This window comes from Dromiciops gliroides, chromosome 1, assembly GCF_019393635.1.
Source record: "Dromiciops gliroides isolate mDroGli1 chromosome 1, mDroGli1.pri, whole genome shotgun sequence".
Lineage (NCBI taxonomy): Eukaryota > Metazoa > Chordata > Mammalia > Microbiotheria > Microbiotheriidae > Dromiciops > Dromiciops gliroides.
The window spans coordinates 190,175,719-190,191,461 of NC_057861.1; the positions used below are offsets into that span (position 1 = coordinate 190,175,719).

At 37.8% G+C, this 15,743-nt stretch overlaps 1 protein-coding gene across 5 annotated transcripts in view; it reads left to right on the forward strand.

The window, feature by feature from the left end:
- The window catches only part of CARMIL1 (capping protein regulator and myosin 1 linker 1), a 413,672-nt gene that overhangs the window by 184,057 nt on the left and 213,872 nt on the right, over nucleotides 1-15,743 (forward strand). For all 5 annotated transcript variants that reach the window (XM_043975746.1, XM_043975748.1, XM_043975747.1 and 2 more), the window contains exon 4: nucleotides 11,804-11,863. In XM_043975746.1, coding sequence (XP_043831681.1) covers nucleotides 11,804-11,863 — 60 coding nt within the window. The remainder of the gene's footprint in view (nucleotides 1-11,803; nucleotides 11,864-15,743) is intronic.

A 15,743-nucleotide genomic window follows, 5' to 3' on the forward strand; every position in this document is an offset into this window, starting at 1 on the left:
TACCCCAGAGCTCAGCATCTCTCAGATACCTCCGCTCAGGTCGGAGGGAGCTGGGGGCTTATTCCCCCCAGCTGTCTGACCTGGCGTCTTGTACAGCCCACGGGGCTTTTTGGCTCAGCTGAAGCTGCGGAGGAGGGGGAGAGACCCTGAGGGCCTAAGGCTTTCTAATCTCAGCCTAAAGGTAGGGTCCCCAAATCAAAATAAATTTCCACAGTTCCCTTATTGAGGGAGGACCATCCTGCACTGGTGGTGGCTGAAGGAGTTGGGTGAGGGATGGCTGTGGATCTCTCAAGATCCTCAGGCCACAAAGGCAGCAGCCACACCTAATCTAATCTCCCCAGGGATGAGGGAGACTGGAATGAAGGGTGGTAGTCCTGGAGCTAGCTCAGTTAGGATCAGGTTCCACTTATCTCTTTAGGTGTATCTGTCCTTTGGTTTAGTTTCTCAAGGAGAAGCTTCTTTGATGTACCCCAGAGAACTTCTGGGGTGCTAGGCCCTGTAACAAAGATCAGTTACATTCCTTAAGAATTAAACGTTTTTCCCCAGGAATGACATTCCTCAAGTTCTATGTACCCTGCATCATTCAGAATCAACCTAAAATACAATATTATTGGATTTTGACCTGAGTTCAAATCATGCCTTTGATGCTTACCAACTAGGTGACGATAGGCAAGCCACTCACTTTTCTGAATTGTTTTGAAAAATTGTTTAAAAAGTTTTCTCATGGGTAAAATGAGGATAATGGTAGCTCTAGCATCTATTTCAAAGGATCATTGTAAAGATTAAATGAAATCGTGTAAGTATAGTGCTTTGCCTATCTTAAAACAACATGTTAAGATCAGCTGTTGCTACTGTTAATATTATTGATAGAGAGGCAGTGATAGCATATGGGTAAGGGTGCTAGAATTGGAATTTCAAAGACCTAGGTTCAAATCCTGCCTCTTTTACTTGCAATATGATCATGGACTAGTGGCAACTTATTGGTGCAGTGGATAAAGCACAGGGCCTGGATTCAGGAGGACCAGAGTTCAAATCCAGCCTCAGACATTTGACACTTACTAGCTGTGTGATCCTGGGCAAGTCACTTACCCCTCATTGCCCCACAAAAAAACCCCAAAACACTCCCCCCAACAAACAAACAAACAAACAAACAAACAAAATATGATCATGGACAAATCATTTAACCTGGGCCTCAGTTTTTTCATCTGGAAAATGAGACGGTTGGACTATATTAGTGGATTTTATTAACTTTTTCTTATATGTATATATACCTGTTTCCTTGTGGATTTGGGAAATTAGCAGCCAGCTTCACTCTACTTGGTCTGGCTTAGAGTATTTCTTATCCTTTTCCCTTCCAGTCTCATATACAGTTTTATTTAAAAATCCAAGGGAAGATTTTTTTTTTCTTCTCTCCATTCACCCTATTAAAAAAAGATAGCTCTATAGAGCAAACATTTTATTCTTATGTAAATGAAATCTGGATGGAAGATGTATAAATTTTAAAACTTTTCTGGATGGTTTAGAGTTCTGAAGAAGAAAGGAGATTAAGCATTAAGTTAAGAATTATGCTGCTGGTGAAGAATCCATCAAAGGAGCGGAATGTGTGGGTTTTAGAAAAGAGTTCAGTGGTCTTTTGAATTGCAGTTTCTTGAAAAATGTGTTCCCTGGGGCAGCTAGGTGGTGCAGTGGATAAAGCTCTGGCCTTGGATTCAGGAAGACCTGAGTTCAAATCCAGCCTCAGACACTTGACACTTACTAGCTGTGTGACCCTGGGCAAGTCACTTAACCCTCATTGCCCCACCAAAAAAAAGAAAAAAAAAGAAAAATGTGTTCCCATTAAGTAAAAATGTTACTGACTCTTTGGAAGGTATATTACATACATATTTGCCTCTATTTATATACATATATATATTTTATATATATGTATATATATATACATACATATATATTTTATATATATGTATATACATATATATATATATATATATATATATATATATATATATATATATATAAATACATATATATTTGCCTCTTCACTTACCCTGTTCCTGTCTTGTTCCATTTTTGCTTTGTCCCCAGGATTTTCAATGTGAAATATCTTACAGTCAGGCAAAATCAGCTATGACATTTCCTTTTAAGCTACTCCAGTTGTCATGAGTAAACTGTGGTGTCCTTTTCCCCCAAAGTAACTTGTTCCCTTGTTTTCCCCATGGAGTTAGACAGCCGTCCATATGCCATTGTCATCCCAGGTAGATCCGTGGAGCTAATGTCACAGACCCTCTTGGTTAGTAGCTGTTAATTATCAGGTAGAACTGTTTTAGCCAGGAAGACACATGAAACACATTCCAGAAAATTTGTGTCGAGGAATATGAATTTATTAATCTTTCATTCTGCCAAAAGGGGTCATGATTGATGGTGATTCCTTCCTTCAAATGTCTTGAGCAAAATTGGTCTTATATCATGAGTCCTTTTCTTCAAGGTCCTGCAGAGATTTTTACTTGCTTATAAAATCCAGTTCTTGTCCTTTGTGTAAAGTTATCCTTAACCTAGTTGTTTTCTTCTTTGTTTCTTGTTTTGCTCTTTGAGTCATTTGTTCCCTTATTATTGAGCTGCCTTCTGAATTTTTGTACTACTTACATTTATTAAGCAATCTGCTATGTGTTAGACACTGTACTTTGCCAAATGTTTTTAAAGATAGTATCTCGGGGCAGCTAGATGGCACAGTGGATAGAGCACGGGCCCTGGAGTCAGGAGTACCTGAGTTCAAATCCGGCCTCAGACACTTAACACTTACTAGCTGTGTGACCCTAGGCAAGTCACTTAACCCCAATTGCCTCACTAAAAAAAAAAAAAAAAAAGATAGTATCTCTTTTTATTTTATCATTTTCCAGTTACATGTAAAGATCGTTTTCAACATTTGTTTTAGCACTATTTCTTTTTTCTTTTCTTTTCTTTTTTTTTTTTTTTGGCAGGGCAACAAGGGTAATGTGACTTACCCAGGGTCACACAGCTAGTGTCAAGTGTCTGAGGTCGTATTTGAACTCAGGTCCTCCTGAATTCAGGACCAGTGCTTTATCCACTGTGCCACCTAGCTGCCACAGATATCTCATTTGATCCTGGGAGGCAGGTGCTATTATTAATTCCCATTTTACATTTGATGAATCTCAGGCAGATAGAGGTTAAAGGAGTGGAAAGGGAAGGGGGATAAATATTTATATAGCACCTACCGTCTTCTTTGATCTCACAATAACCCTGGGAAGCAGGTGCTGTTATTTATCCCCATTTTACAGTTTTTACATTTACATTTTACAGGAAACTGAGGCAAATAATGGTTAAGTGACTTACCTTAGGGTCACACAGAGACTAAGTATCTGAGGTCAGATTTAAAATCAGTCTTTCCGACTACAGGTCCATCCACTGCAATACCTAGCTGCTGGCCTTTTGGTTTGTTTTGTTTGTTCAATTTATGACCACACCCTGTTCTCCCAACTAGGCATTATAAACTTTTCAATTTTTTAAAGTAAAAATATTTAAATTTTCTGCTATGTATAATGCACTGTTCTAGGGGTTGAGGATAGAAAGGTGACATATGACAGTCTTTGCCAGGGCATAAGAAATGTACACAAATATCAATGTACATTGAAATGTAGTGAATGTGTAAAAGAGTCAAACATAGGCGTGAAAGATTTGGGAGACATGACTTCTAGGTCAGTCAAGAGAGACAGTGGAGAGGCTGTGTGTAACCTGAGCCTTGGATGAAGAAAAGAATTTCAGTAAGAGGTGGAGACTCACTGTTTCAGACAGAATAACATCTGTACAAATGCACAAAGGCAAAAGAGGGAGGGCAGAGTAAGATTGGAACTGTGTCTTAACTAGTTCTTGGAAGAGCAGGGACTAAAATTCAGGTTACCTGATATTCCAGTCAATGTTCTGCGCACCACATTGGTGCTCTTAGGAAACAGCCTTCATCTTTCTGCAGGAAGAGAGATTAGACTTGTTTTCCTTGGCTCCAGAGGGTGACTGCAGAGGCAGATTTAGGCTTGCTGGAGGGAGGAACTTCCTAAGAATTAAAACTGTTGGAAACTGGAATGGGCTGTCTCTGGAGACCAGTGGGTTTTCCAGCACTAAAGGTCTACAAGCAAAAATTGGGTGAGCATTTGTTTAATGTGTTGTATCTTTCCCCAGCTATGAATTGAAAGGGATTGCCTCCAAGGTCCCTTAAAGCCCCAAGATTCTTCAATTCTTTGTAGCTCTCTAAGAAGCCTCGAGCTCCTTGTCCCTTATTTCAGTGGAGCTCAATCAATACTGATGTTGAACTCATAGCAGCAGAGATCTAGAGCTTATAGTGACCATCCAGCCCCCTCACTTTATAGATGAGGAAACTGAGGCTCAGGGAGCCTGTCACTTGCTCGGAGTTGTTGTGTTGTTTAGTCATTTTCCAGTCATGTCTGACTCTTCATGATCCCATTTGGGGATTTTCTTGGCAGAAATACTGGAGTGGTTTGCCATTTCCTTCTACAGCTCATTTTATAGATGAGGAAACTGAGGCAAACAGGGTTAAGTGACTTGCCCAGGGTCACACAGCTACTAAGTGTCTGAGGCCAGATTTGAACAGAGAGACATGTGCCTTCTTGATAGAATGCCCAGCACTCTATCCACTGAGCTACTTAACTGCCTTTCCTCAGAGTTTTTGCTAGTAGTAACTAGCAGAGCCAGGCTCCTTTCAGCTTTTCAATGTCTGTGCTTTTTTTCCCTCCCCCTAAATCTTTCTCCTTCCATCCTCTTCAGCCATTCCTTTGGGCTGTTGGCCTCTCCACCACCTGGCTAGGAAATCCTTTTCAAATGCAATTGTTTCAGAAAACCCACTTTGAATTATGTTAAGTGAGGATGCAGATAACACTGAATCATTATTGACTTGTTTCTCCATTTTCCTCCCCCTTAGGATTCACTTATCTAGTGGATAAACTTGGGTTAATTACTCATTTGTGTTTCTAAATTTGATTGTAATCTGATTGGATATTTTAATATCAGGACTAAAAATTAACATGTATGAATAACAAATGCTATGGCTCACAATTTAGAAAGCAGATCTTGTGTAGAGTAGGGACAAAAAAAGATCCCATGATTTTCCTTAAAAAAAAAAGAAAAAGAGCCAGCCCAGAAGGCTAGATATTAAACACAGGTGGGGGCAGGTGAGAGATGGAGCAGAGTAGCAGCCCTGAGTGGAAAAAAAGAAAGAGAAGAGAAAATGTAATAGCAGAGGATCCTGCAAAGATAGTCCATGATGAGGAGGATTATTGGTGATATGATTGATGATGAAGATTTTGATGATGTTTCCCACCTATAGAACATGCACTATTCTGAATGTCTAACAAAAATATTCGGACAAACCTTTCTCATGACTATTTCGTATTTTGATGCAACTCCCATATTGTACCTCACAGATGTCAGATTTGCTGTTGATAGAAAAGATGACAAATATTGTAAGGACTATATAAAAACAAGCCCAGTGATATACTGTTTGTGAAAAGCAATTTGGAATTATGCCCTCAAAGTTATTAAATATGTATACATTTTGGCTCAGAAGTACCACTTTTTTTTTTTGGTGAGGCAATTGGGGTTAAGTGACTTGCCCAGAGTCACACAGCTAGTATCAAGTGTCTAAAGTCATATTTGAACTCAGGTCCTCCTGAATCCAAGGCTGGTTGCTCTAGCCACTGTGCCACCTAGCTGTCCCCAATACCACTTATTTTTGCCTATATTCTAAAGAGAAGAAAGAAAATTTTAAAAGGTCCCCATATGTGCAAAAAAAATTTCTACCAACTTGTAGTGGCAAAAAACCCTGGAAAATAAAAGGGTACCTATGAATTTGGGAATGGCCACGCAAATTATGGTATATGAATGCAATGTGTTGGTTTTGTACTGTCAGACATGATGAAAGAGCTGTCTTCAGGGAAACCTGGGAAGATAAAGTAATAAAAATACCAAGTGAGCAGAACCAGGAGAACAATGCACACTAACAAGAATATAAAAAACAAACAAACTAAAAAAAATTAAAAACAAACAACCCCCCCCCCCCAAAACCCAAACAAACCAAAAAACAAATTTGAAAGACTCAGGAACAGTGATTCTAGAGGAGCAGTCAAGAAGCATGCCCCTCACCTTTTGAAAGAGATGTGTTGGGACTAAATATGCAGGATGAGACTTATTTTTAGACTTGGCCAGTATGGGAATTTAGTGTTGTTGTTTTTTAATTTGTGGAATAAAACAAATATTTTCCATAACATAGTATAATAATAATAAACAGCAATTCTATTATGTACAGTGTAAATTTCTTTTTTCCCCATTTTGAGAGGGGAATTAATTTTGTTTGACTATTCATATTTGTTATTTTGCACATATTATTAGAGGTTAGTTGGCAAGGAGAAATAAGCTTGATAACTGAAAGAAAAAGATTCCTTAAAACTAAAACAGGGGGGGAAAAAGGAATATTTTACCCTTTCCCCCAATGAGCTTTCTCCTACTTCAACCCCTAGTATCTAGCTTACCTTAGAACAATGTCTTGGGGCAGCTAGGTGGAGCAAGGAGCAGCTAGGTGGAGCAATGGATAGAGCACTGGCCCTGGATTCAGGAGGACCTGAGTTCAAATTTGGTCTCAGACACTTAACACTTACTAGCTGTGTGATCCTGGGCAAGTCACTTAACCCCACTTGCCTCACAAGAACAGAATGTGTTACATTGGACATATGAGGCTCCCCATCCCTAATTCTTCATACATCTCTTATGTTTTTTGTGGGCTAACTTGAAGACTTTTTAAAAGGCTGATAGATCTTATAAGGTTGGTTAACCTTAAGAGAGGTGTTAGTAATTTACCTGTTGATCTTTGGGACACTTCAGTTGGGAGAGTGAGTGGGGGAGGAACACATCTCAGGATACTGTAATGTGTAGTGTGGAGGCCAACAAAGAGGTCTAGGAGGACTACCTAATTGCTTCCCATTGTAAGTTCTAAGCACAGTGGTTTTTTACTGCAGAAGACTGGCAAATGCTGTCAGCTCCTTTATTCATGGTGGGGATGGGGAGGAGGGTTGGAGTGGGAAGGGAAAGCCTGAGTTACTGCTCTCCTAGAAGCTACTTTTTTTTTCCCCCCAATAATGTGAATGAACTGGAGTGGAGAAGGCTGATATGGCTGGGTTTAATTTTGAATGAAAGAGATTAAACAGTGGCAGTGTGAAGATACTTAGGGTGATGGAAATTCAATAGGAGTGGGTGAGGAGTGACAGAGAAAGATAGATACAGCTTTTATTAGGTTACAGGTTTTTATTAGGTATCAGGCATTGTGCTATATGTTGGAGATAGAAATATGAGAAAACAAGATGGACCCTATTCTAACATGAGCTGGAAAGGGGGTGGTATAGGGTACTGCTGTTAAGGAACTGGAGCATTGTGGAGAGTTGTGCTACTAATGAAGTTAGCATGACTGAGCTCCTCAAGAACTTTGATCCCAGCTGCCTATTCACCAGTCAGAAAGGGAAAGTGGGCGAAAACTTTTTTTGATATTCACTGAAAAATCTAGTAGAACTAACCTTACCTGGAATCCTTTTGTTACTGAACATGGACAGGTGAAAGTACAACTCCAGGGCCCTGAAATAGTCATTTAATTTTTTAAGCGCTACTCGATTTAGCAGTGTTCTCTTTCTTCTTGCTACCTAATTCTCAAATACTATTGCTATTTTACCAGAAGAGTAAAAGACCCTTACCTAGGGAAGAGAGTATCCTGTAGTCCCTGCCTGAAATATTTAATTTGGTTCATAAGAAAGGAAGTTTAAGGCAATAATTTAAGGACCTAATGAAAAGTTTATGGTAAAAGAACCAAATTGCAAAGAGGCACATTTCTGTCTCTTTCATTTAACATGCACTTAATATGGTGAATATTTAGTTGGCTTTTTTCAAAATCTTAATGATAAAGTAGAAAATCAGAAAACAAAAAAAACCTCTTTTGCATAATTTTTCCAGTTACATGTAAGGGTAGTTTTTTTTTTTTAGTGGGGCAATTGGGGTTGAGTGACTTGCCCAGGGTCACACAGCTAGTAAGTGTTAAGTGTCTGAGGCCACATTTGAACTCAGGTACTCCTGACTCCAGGGCTGGTGCTCTATCCACTGCGCCACCTAGCTGCCCCAAGGGTAGTTTTCAACATTCATTTTCATAAGATTTAGAGTACCAAATTTTTCTCCCTCCCTTTCTCCTCCCCTCCACAAGACAGCAACCAGGTTATATACGTACAATCCACAAGTTGCATAATTTTTCAAAAGGAGGTTCCCAAGGCAATTTTGTTCTGACAGTTCGGTGTCCTTAACTGAGCTCAGATACTTTGTGTAGGAAACCAGTGGGGATAACACCCTTCTCTACACCCCCACCCCCTTTTTTGGTATGTAACCTTGAAATACGTGTTCTTTGGGCCTTTACAGGGTTATCATTAACACCCATTGTTCATGCTGTTGACCCTGGGAGGCTATCTTTATAGCCAGTACTGAGTAGAAGATTCCGGGAATTATCAAGGCTAATCACTTGATTTTTTTTTATTCTGCTAACTCTAGAAACTCCTTTTTATTACTGAGTAAAGGCGGTCAAGACAATCTTCTAGAAAGCCAAATAAAGTCTCCCTTGCTCCCATCTTCAACTTTGGGAACTTGCTAGTTTTAATGTTGAACACCAGACATCAGTGAGCTCTAAAAAGGGGAAGACTTTCTGTTTCATAAGAATTTGACCAGTACTGGTTGAATGAATGCTGCTTTTGTTTCTTAATTTGTGTGTGTTTGTGTGTCCATTATCCTCCTGTGTCGTTAAATATTCTGACACCTTTCATACTTTAATTATATTTATCTCTACATTTCTTTCCTTGTGACCCTTCCTCTTCAGCAGCTCTGTCCTAACCCCATTTTCTATCAATCTTCTACTTCAGGGATATGCAGGATATGCAGTTCAAACAGGCTTTTTGATAGCTGATTGTTAAATTTTCAGTGTAAGAATTTACACCTCAGAAACTGGCAATCGGGTTTGATTTATTGTTTTGTTGATTGTCTAGATTTAATAAAGTGTTAATTATTGAGATTAAAATTAAAAGTGAGGTTGTTAAAACATTTACCAGCCCACTGCTCCCTCCCCTCATCAACCATACCCTCTCTCTTCACCATCTTCTCGACTTTTATCCTAATGCTACTATTGACCAGATACTGTTTCAACTATAGGTGATTTCTGGGAACTTTGAGGCACTTGGTTAGCATTATTAACTGCCCCCATTAACTACCTCAAAGGACTAGCACCGTAACTGCCTATTTACCTTTAGTTGTGGTAACTTGGAACTGGAAGTAGTGACCTCAGGTGACCAGCAGTTGGGTTTGTGTTTTTTTTTTTTCACTTGCCCTAGGTCTGGGTGCCCCCAGGGGCCATCATGAAGGCCTTTCCCTACCCTAGCTCAAGGCCTTTTAATTTCTCCCAGTTCTTTGAGCAAAGTTTAACTGGAAAAGTATTACTTAAATCAAGAAACTTCAAACTGAGAACCATTCTAAACACCTAAGTTTTTACCTACATTTTCCCATACCTTTCCACATCTGAAGTATCTGCCATGGTGGTATTCAAGCTCAAAGGTACAATGTTGGATTGTAAATTAGAAACAGAAGTAAATTATGGTAGACAAAATAATTTTGAATGGAAAATGGGAGTGAACAGTGGCAATCAATTATATTTTCTTTTTTTTAAAATCATGCAAGTATTTAATTATTTTCCAGTTACATGCAAAGATAGTTTTCAACATTTGTTTTCATAAGATTTTTAGTTACAAATTTTTCTCTCTCCTTCCCTTCCCTCCACCCTCCCTATGACAGAATGCAATCTGATATAGGTTATATATGTACAATCACATTAAACATATTTCTGCATTAGTCCCATTGTGAAAGAAGAATTAGGACAAAAGGGAAAACCCTCAAAAAGGAAAAAAAACAAAAACAAAAGTAGAAACATTATGGTTCAATCTGCATTCAGAATCCACAGTTCTTTTTTCTGGATGTGGAAAATATTTTCCATGATGCATTCTTTGGAATTGTCTTGGATCATTGTATTGCTGAGAAGAGCTAAATCTATCACAGTTGATCATCCATCACACAGTGTTGCTCTTACTATGTACAATGTTCTCCTGGTTCTGCTCATCTTGCTCAGCATCAGTTCACTTAAGTCTTTCCAGGTTTTTCTGAAATCTGCCTGCTCATCATTTCGTACAGCACAATAGTTGCAATTATATTTTCTTAAGAAAGAATAAGGTAATAGGCTTGAAAATATAGTGAACTAAAAGAAATTGTCCGCCTTAAGTCTCTTCCCATTCCAATCCATCTTCCATTAAGTTGCCAATGTGATTTTCCTAAAGGACAGTACCGACAATGTTGTTACCAGGCTAATCAAAAAACTCCCACTGTTTCCTATCATCTCCAAAATGTTTGGTACTCCTCTCTTTCCAATCTTCTTACACCCTACACATGACATTGACCTTATGTATGGTCCAAGAATAAGACACTCCATCTCTTGTCTCTGGACATTTCTCTGGTTGTCCCCTACCTATGTCTGGAATGCTATTCCTTCTCTTCTCTAACTTCTGTCTTCCTTTTAGTCTTAATTAGAACCCCACTTTCTACATCCAGACTTTACCAACCCCTCTTAATTCAGGTGTTTCCCTCCTGTTTTTATTTATCCTGTATATCCTGTTTTGTTTGTACATATTCATTCAATTTTTGTCTCCTCTATTAGATAGTGGGCTCCTTGAGGGCAAGCCTTTCCTCTGACTTTTTTCTTAATCCCCTGCACCTAGCACAGTGCTACACACAGTAGGCATTTAATAATCTTTCTTAACTAACTGCCATGAGACAGGTGAGGAAGTAGGGAAGAGCACTGTATAATAAAAATATGAGGGGAAATAATATTATTTAGCCGGATTTAAAGAGAAGTCCTTTGCATAGAATGTTTGGGACCTTTTGGTTTAAGGATATTTAACATCTGAGCATAAATTAAAAACATTTCTAAATGTTCTATTTATCAGAACCAACACAAACATTTACATGTGCATGTATGCGTATATATATATACATACATATATATATGAAGCAAAACAAAAAATGAAGACTAATGTATCAAAAAGAACACAGCATGAAACATCATGAAGTACTTTATCATCATTCATCATATCCTCTTTTTTTTTTTTTTTTTTGCGGGGCAATGGGGGTTAAGTGACTTGCCCAGGGTCACACAGCTAGTAAGTGTCAAGTGTCCAAGGCCAGATTTGAACTCAGGTCCTTCTGAATCCAAGGCCAATGCTTTATCAACTGTGCCACCTAGCTTCCCTGAGGCAATTTCTTTTTAACCACTACCACCACCAAAATGAATATAATTTAACTACTTACCTTTTAAGTGTAATACTGAAGTGTCAGGGCAGAGTCTTTTATTGAGCTGCTACCTTGTTGAATCTGTAGAAACCTAACATTACATTAAGTGGACATCTTTTTTGATCTTTGGTGCCATGTATCCTACTGCTAAAGAGGTGAAGAATAATCTATTCTTAGAGCATAATAAAAATCAAGGCCAATGTTTTTAGCCTTGGAAACAGAGGGACTGCACAAAACTACTCTCTCTCTAAAAGGCTTGATCTTTTGTCTATTATTATTTTGCCACTGATTTATAGTATTTTTAAAAAGGGGAATCTTACATTTTAAGACTGTTTAATAAAACAAGCATTTTTTTTCCTCTCTCTAATTACAGCTGGAGTTAACCTTCAGCTACCTAGAAATCCATGGAGTTACCTGCAACAAGCCAGGTCAGGTGAGTATACATGCCTGTTTATCAAGTCAAGGACATGACCTTTTCTGCATTCCTGAAATATTCAGACTCTTTTTATTTCACCTATCTTTAAATTCCATTAAGACAATCCAGAAAAACAAGGTTGGAAAAACAAACATTTCCTCCCAGAAGCTGTCGTGTGAGTATGTGTTGAAAATGTTCGCACATATGCTGTGAATTTTAATCCATAGGCTGAGCTGTAGAATTATGTGGGTGAATAGGTGGGTGGGGGAAGATTCAGGGTTATTATAATAAAAATAATCTATTCTTTATAATTGAGTTTGAAAAGAACTAATTACCTCTAAGTATTAGTGGTAGCACAAATGGTATAGTACTATTTTATTAGCATCCCATCTCGCTCTACACAATTTCCAAATTTTTAATCTGTATTGCATCTATTATGGGAATGCACTGCTAAGTTGTTTTAAAGTTAGTAGGAAAATGTTGAGATTTCATACTTTTTTTTATAAAGAGGTTGTGTGAGTGATGACTTTGTAGAAATAATTGTTTCTTCTTGTAGCATTTTATGTTTATCCAGTTTACCTGCAAATTCTTGAGTATTAATAATCATTCATCCAGGATAATATTTACAATGTGTTTATCATTTTAAAGATTGAGAGATTGAGATTAAGACAATTGTACCATCCATCTCTTTGTTCAAATGATCAAACTACGTGCTAGAGAGAACAGTAGGGTATGAACGATGATTCATGATGATTCTTCACTGATCTACTGGTAATGGGGGGAAGAAGTTTAATTAGATGGTTAATAGTAAAAGATTTTTCAGAACATGATTTGACACTCGGGCCTTGCCTACAAGGTACTGCTACAAAGTAGTGAAATGAGTTGTTTTTTAAATCAATAGACTTTCTCAACCCAACTTCCCTGGCCACAACTCCCTTGTAAGTGTTTTGTTATATTATGTTATGCTAATGTTTTATATATATGTACATATATATACATATACATATACACACACACACACACACATATATATATGTGTTAATATATTACATGTGTAATAAATTACAAAAGCTCATTAATGATAGGGATAATGTCATGTTTTATATTTGTATCACCAGTGTTCATTTAGCACAGTGCCTGACATATGGTAAGAACTCAAGAATTATTTTTCATTCAGTCATTTTGTTATTACAAAGTAACGAATATAATTGATTCTTCTTGGAAATGAGCATGTAGCAGATTTGTCTTTGTCCCCTTTTGAAGATTTTGTATTAATGGAAGTAGCCTGTGTGATGACATTGCTTCATTCTTTCCTCCTGATCTATGCCACAGAAGAAAATGGAAAGACTATTGGGCTTCTGGTCCTGGATTAGTTGCTTACTGATTGTATGATCTTTATCAAGCTACTTAGCAGCTCTGGGATATATTTTCCTCATTTATATAATAAGAAATTGGAATAATAATGATACTATAAATGAACTTTATCTTGTGCTTTAAGGTTTTTGAGGCATTTTACATATGTTATCTCCTTTGATTCTGACAACAACCCCATATGGTGGGTGCTGTAATTATTCCTGTTTAAGTGACTCATGAAGGGTGACACAATTGATAAGGGACTGATGCAGGATTTGAACTCAGGTCTTTGACTCCAAGTCCAGAATTCTTTTGGTACACAGAGATCCTCTCCAGTCCTAATGAACATTTCATGATTTTTCTGTTAGAGCTGAACCAGTAAGTATAAAAAAGAATGAGTTTGAAGCATGGTGTTAATTTTTCAAAAATTTAGTGTTTGTGACCAGAAACCCCTTTGTTTTACTCCTTTAGCCTATTTTCCTGTTCATGAAAACACTGATGCTAAGAATTGCTACAGCACAAAGGGAATTCTAGAGAGGAAAAGAATCTCAGATATTAAGTAAAACTATAGAATTTAGAGGTGGAAGGAAGCCTCGAGCTTCATTTTACAGATATAAATTGAGAGATAAAGTGATGGTCACACTGATATAAGTGGTAGGTTTAGGGGCAACTAGGTGGTGCAGTGGATAGAGCACCAGCCCTGGAGTCAGGAGGACCTGAGTTCAAATCCGGCCTCAGACACTTGACACTTACTAGCTGTGTGACCCTGGGCAAGTTACTTAACCCTTATTGCCCCCTCCCCCGCCCCCCCCAAAAAAAAGGAAAGGAAAAGTAAGTGGTAGGTTTCATGCCTAAAGCATGCATGTCCATCATAAAATTCCTTTTCAAGCAGTTTACCAAACCTCTGTTTCAACACCTCTGGTGATGGTGAAACATCCCTGCCTCATGAGTTGAGCCAGTCTGTTTTCATACAGGCTTTTTTCCTTCTTATTTTGAGTCAAAATCTGCCTCTTGGTCAGTTCTTCTTGTTTGTGTTCTACCTTCTGGAACCAAGCAGGATAACTTTCATCTCTCTTGCAAAAATTTGAGCATAGCATTGACTTGTCCCTAACCCCAGTCCCATCATCTTTAGGCTATATGCATTGTCAGTTCTTTCAACTGTTGTGCATATGACATTATTTTGGGTCTTTGTTGACCTGTTTTGAATATATTCAATAGTCTATGCTAAAGCTTCTTAAACTTTTTTTCCACTTATGACCCCTTTTCCCCTGAGAAATTTTTATGTGACCCTGGATATATAGGTATATGAAATAGCTATACATAACTTTTAACTATTGACAAATTTTATGCTACCCCCACATTTAGTTATGGGACCTCATATGGAGTCATGACCCATAGCTTTGGTCAATGCCATGCAGTCTGGCACCCTTCATTTTATATTCTCTTAGTGTGTTCTTTTAGTTTAGTATATGTTTCAGTTCTCCAACTAGAAAACAGTTTCCTTAATGAATCAATAAACATTTATTAATCACCTACTATATGGCATGTTAAGCAACCTCCTAAAAAGAAAGTAGCCATGCTTTCTGTTACCTTTATATTTTTCATTGTCCCTTACACTCTCTGATTAGCCTTTCCTTTGCCAAATTCGTTTCAAAGAATGTTTATAAAATCATTCAACAATTCATAGATTGTCTTATAGACGGTGTTTTCCAACTGCTAGTTCCTGTTCTTTTTTTTGCCTGCCTGAAAAATTTTTAGTGTCCAATGTCTTTACTTATGAATACCTCTAAAGTAAAAAAAAAAAAGTATGACATTTGACTGATAAAGGTGAATAATGCCCTCATTTGAAATGGTCAGTATGAATGCTTCAACATTAGAGGTATAGGGTTGGTGACCACGCACCTGCAAGGGGAAGAACTACTTATTTTGTTGGCAAGTACCATAGCCCTTGCACCTGTCATCCACCAGAAGGTGGGAGTAAAGGGAGTTGGAAGGATCATATAGTTATGTTCATTTTGGCCTTATATTTAAAGATATTCATTATAGCATTTTGATCATTGCAAATCCTAACAGAATCTAAGGGTGATTCTAGAATGAAGAGAAAAATTTCAAGAGGCAATACCCAAATTCAAGTGCAAAAATAGCAAAGAATCAGTCATTTCAGATTTGCCTTAGGCTAGATCATGAAGGTAAAGCAAACTTTTATTATCCTTGTGAAAAGTAAAAAAATACAAATTTTGTCTGGAAGTGTAACAACAATTATTTTAAAATTCACCCATTGTTTTGGCTGGATCAGAGAAGGGAGGCCATTAAGATCAGTGTGCCATGTGAGGTGGTTCTCTGTGGAACAAAAGCTTAGCTGGAGCAAAGCTTTATTGATATTTGAAGGTAAAACATTAAGAATTTGAAAATAAATCAAGATGTTTTAAAATAAATACCTCATGAAATGGAATGTCAAAAGTGTTCTTTTCTTTTGTAAGGCAAGGGGTTCCAAGAGTTATAAGTGAAGAGGAGGAGCATGTCAGGAAATGGGTGAGATGATGAT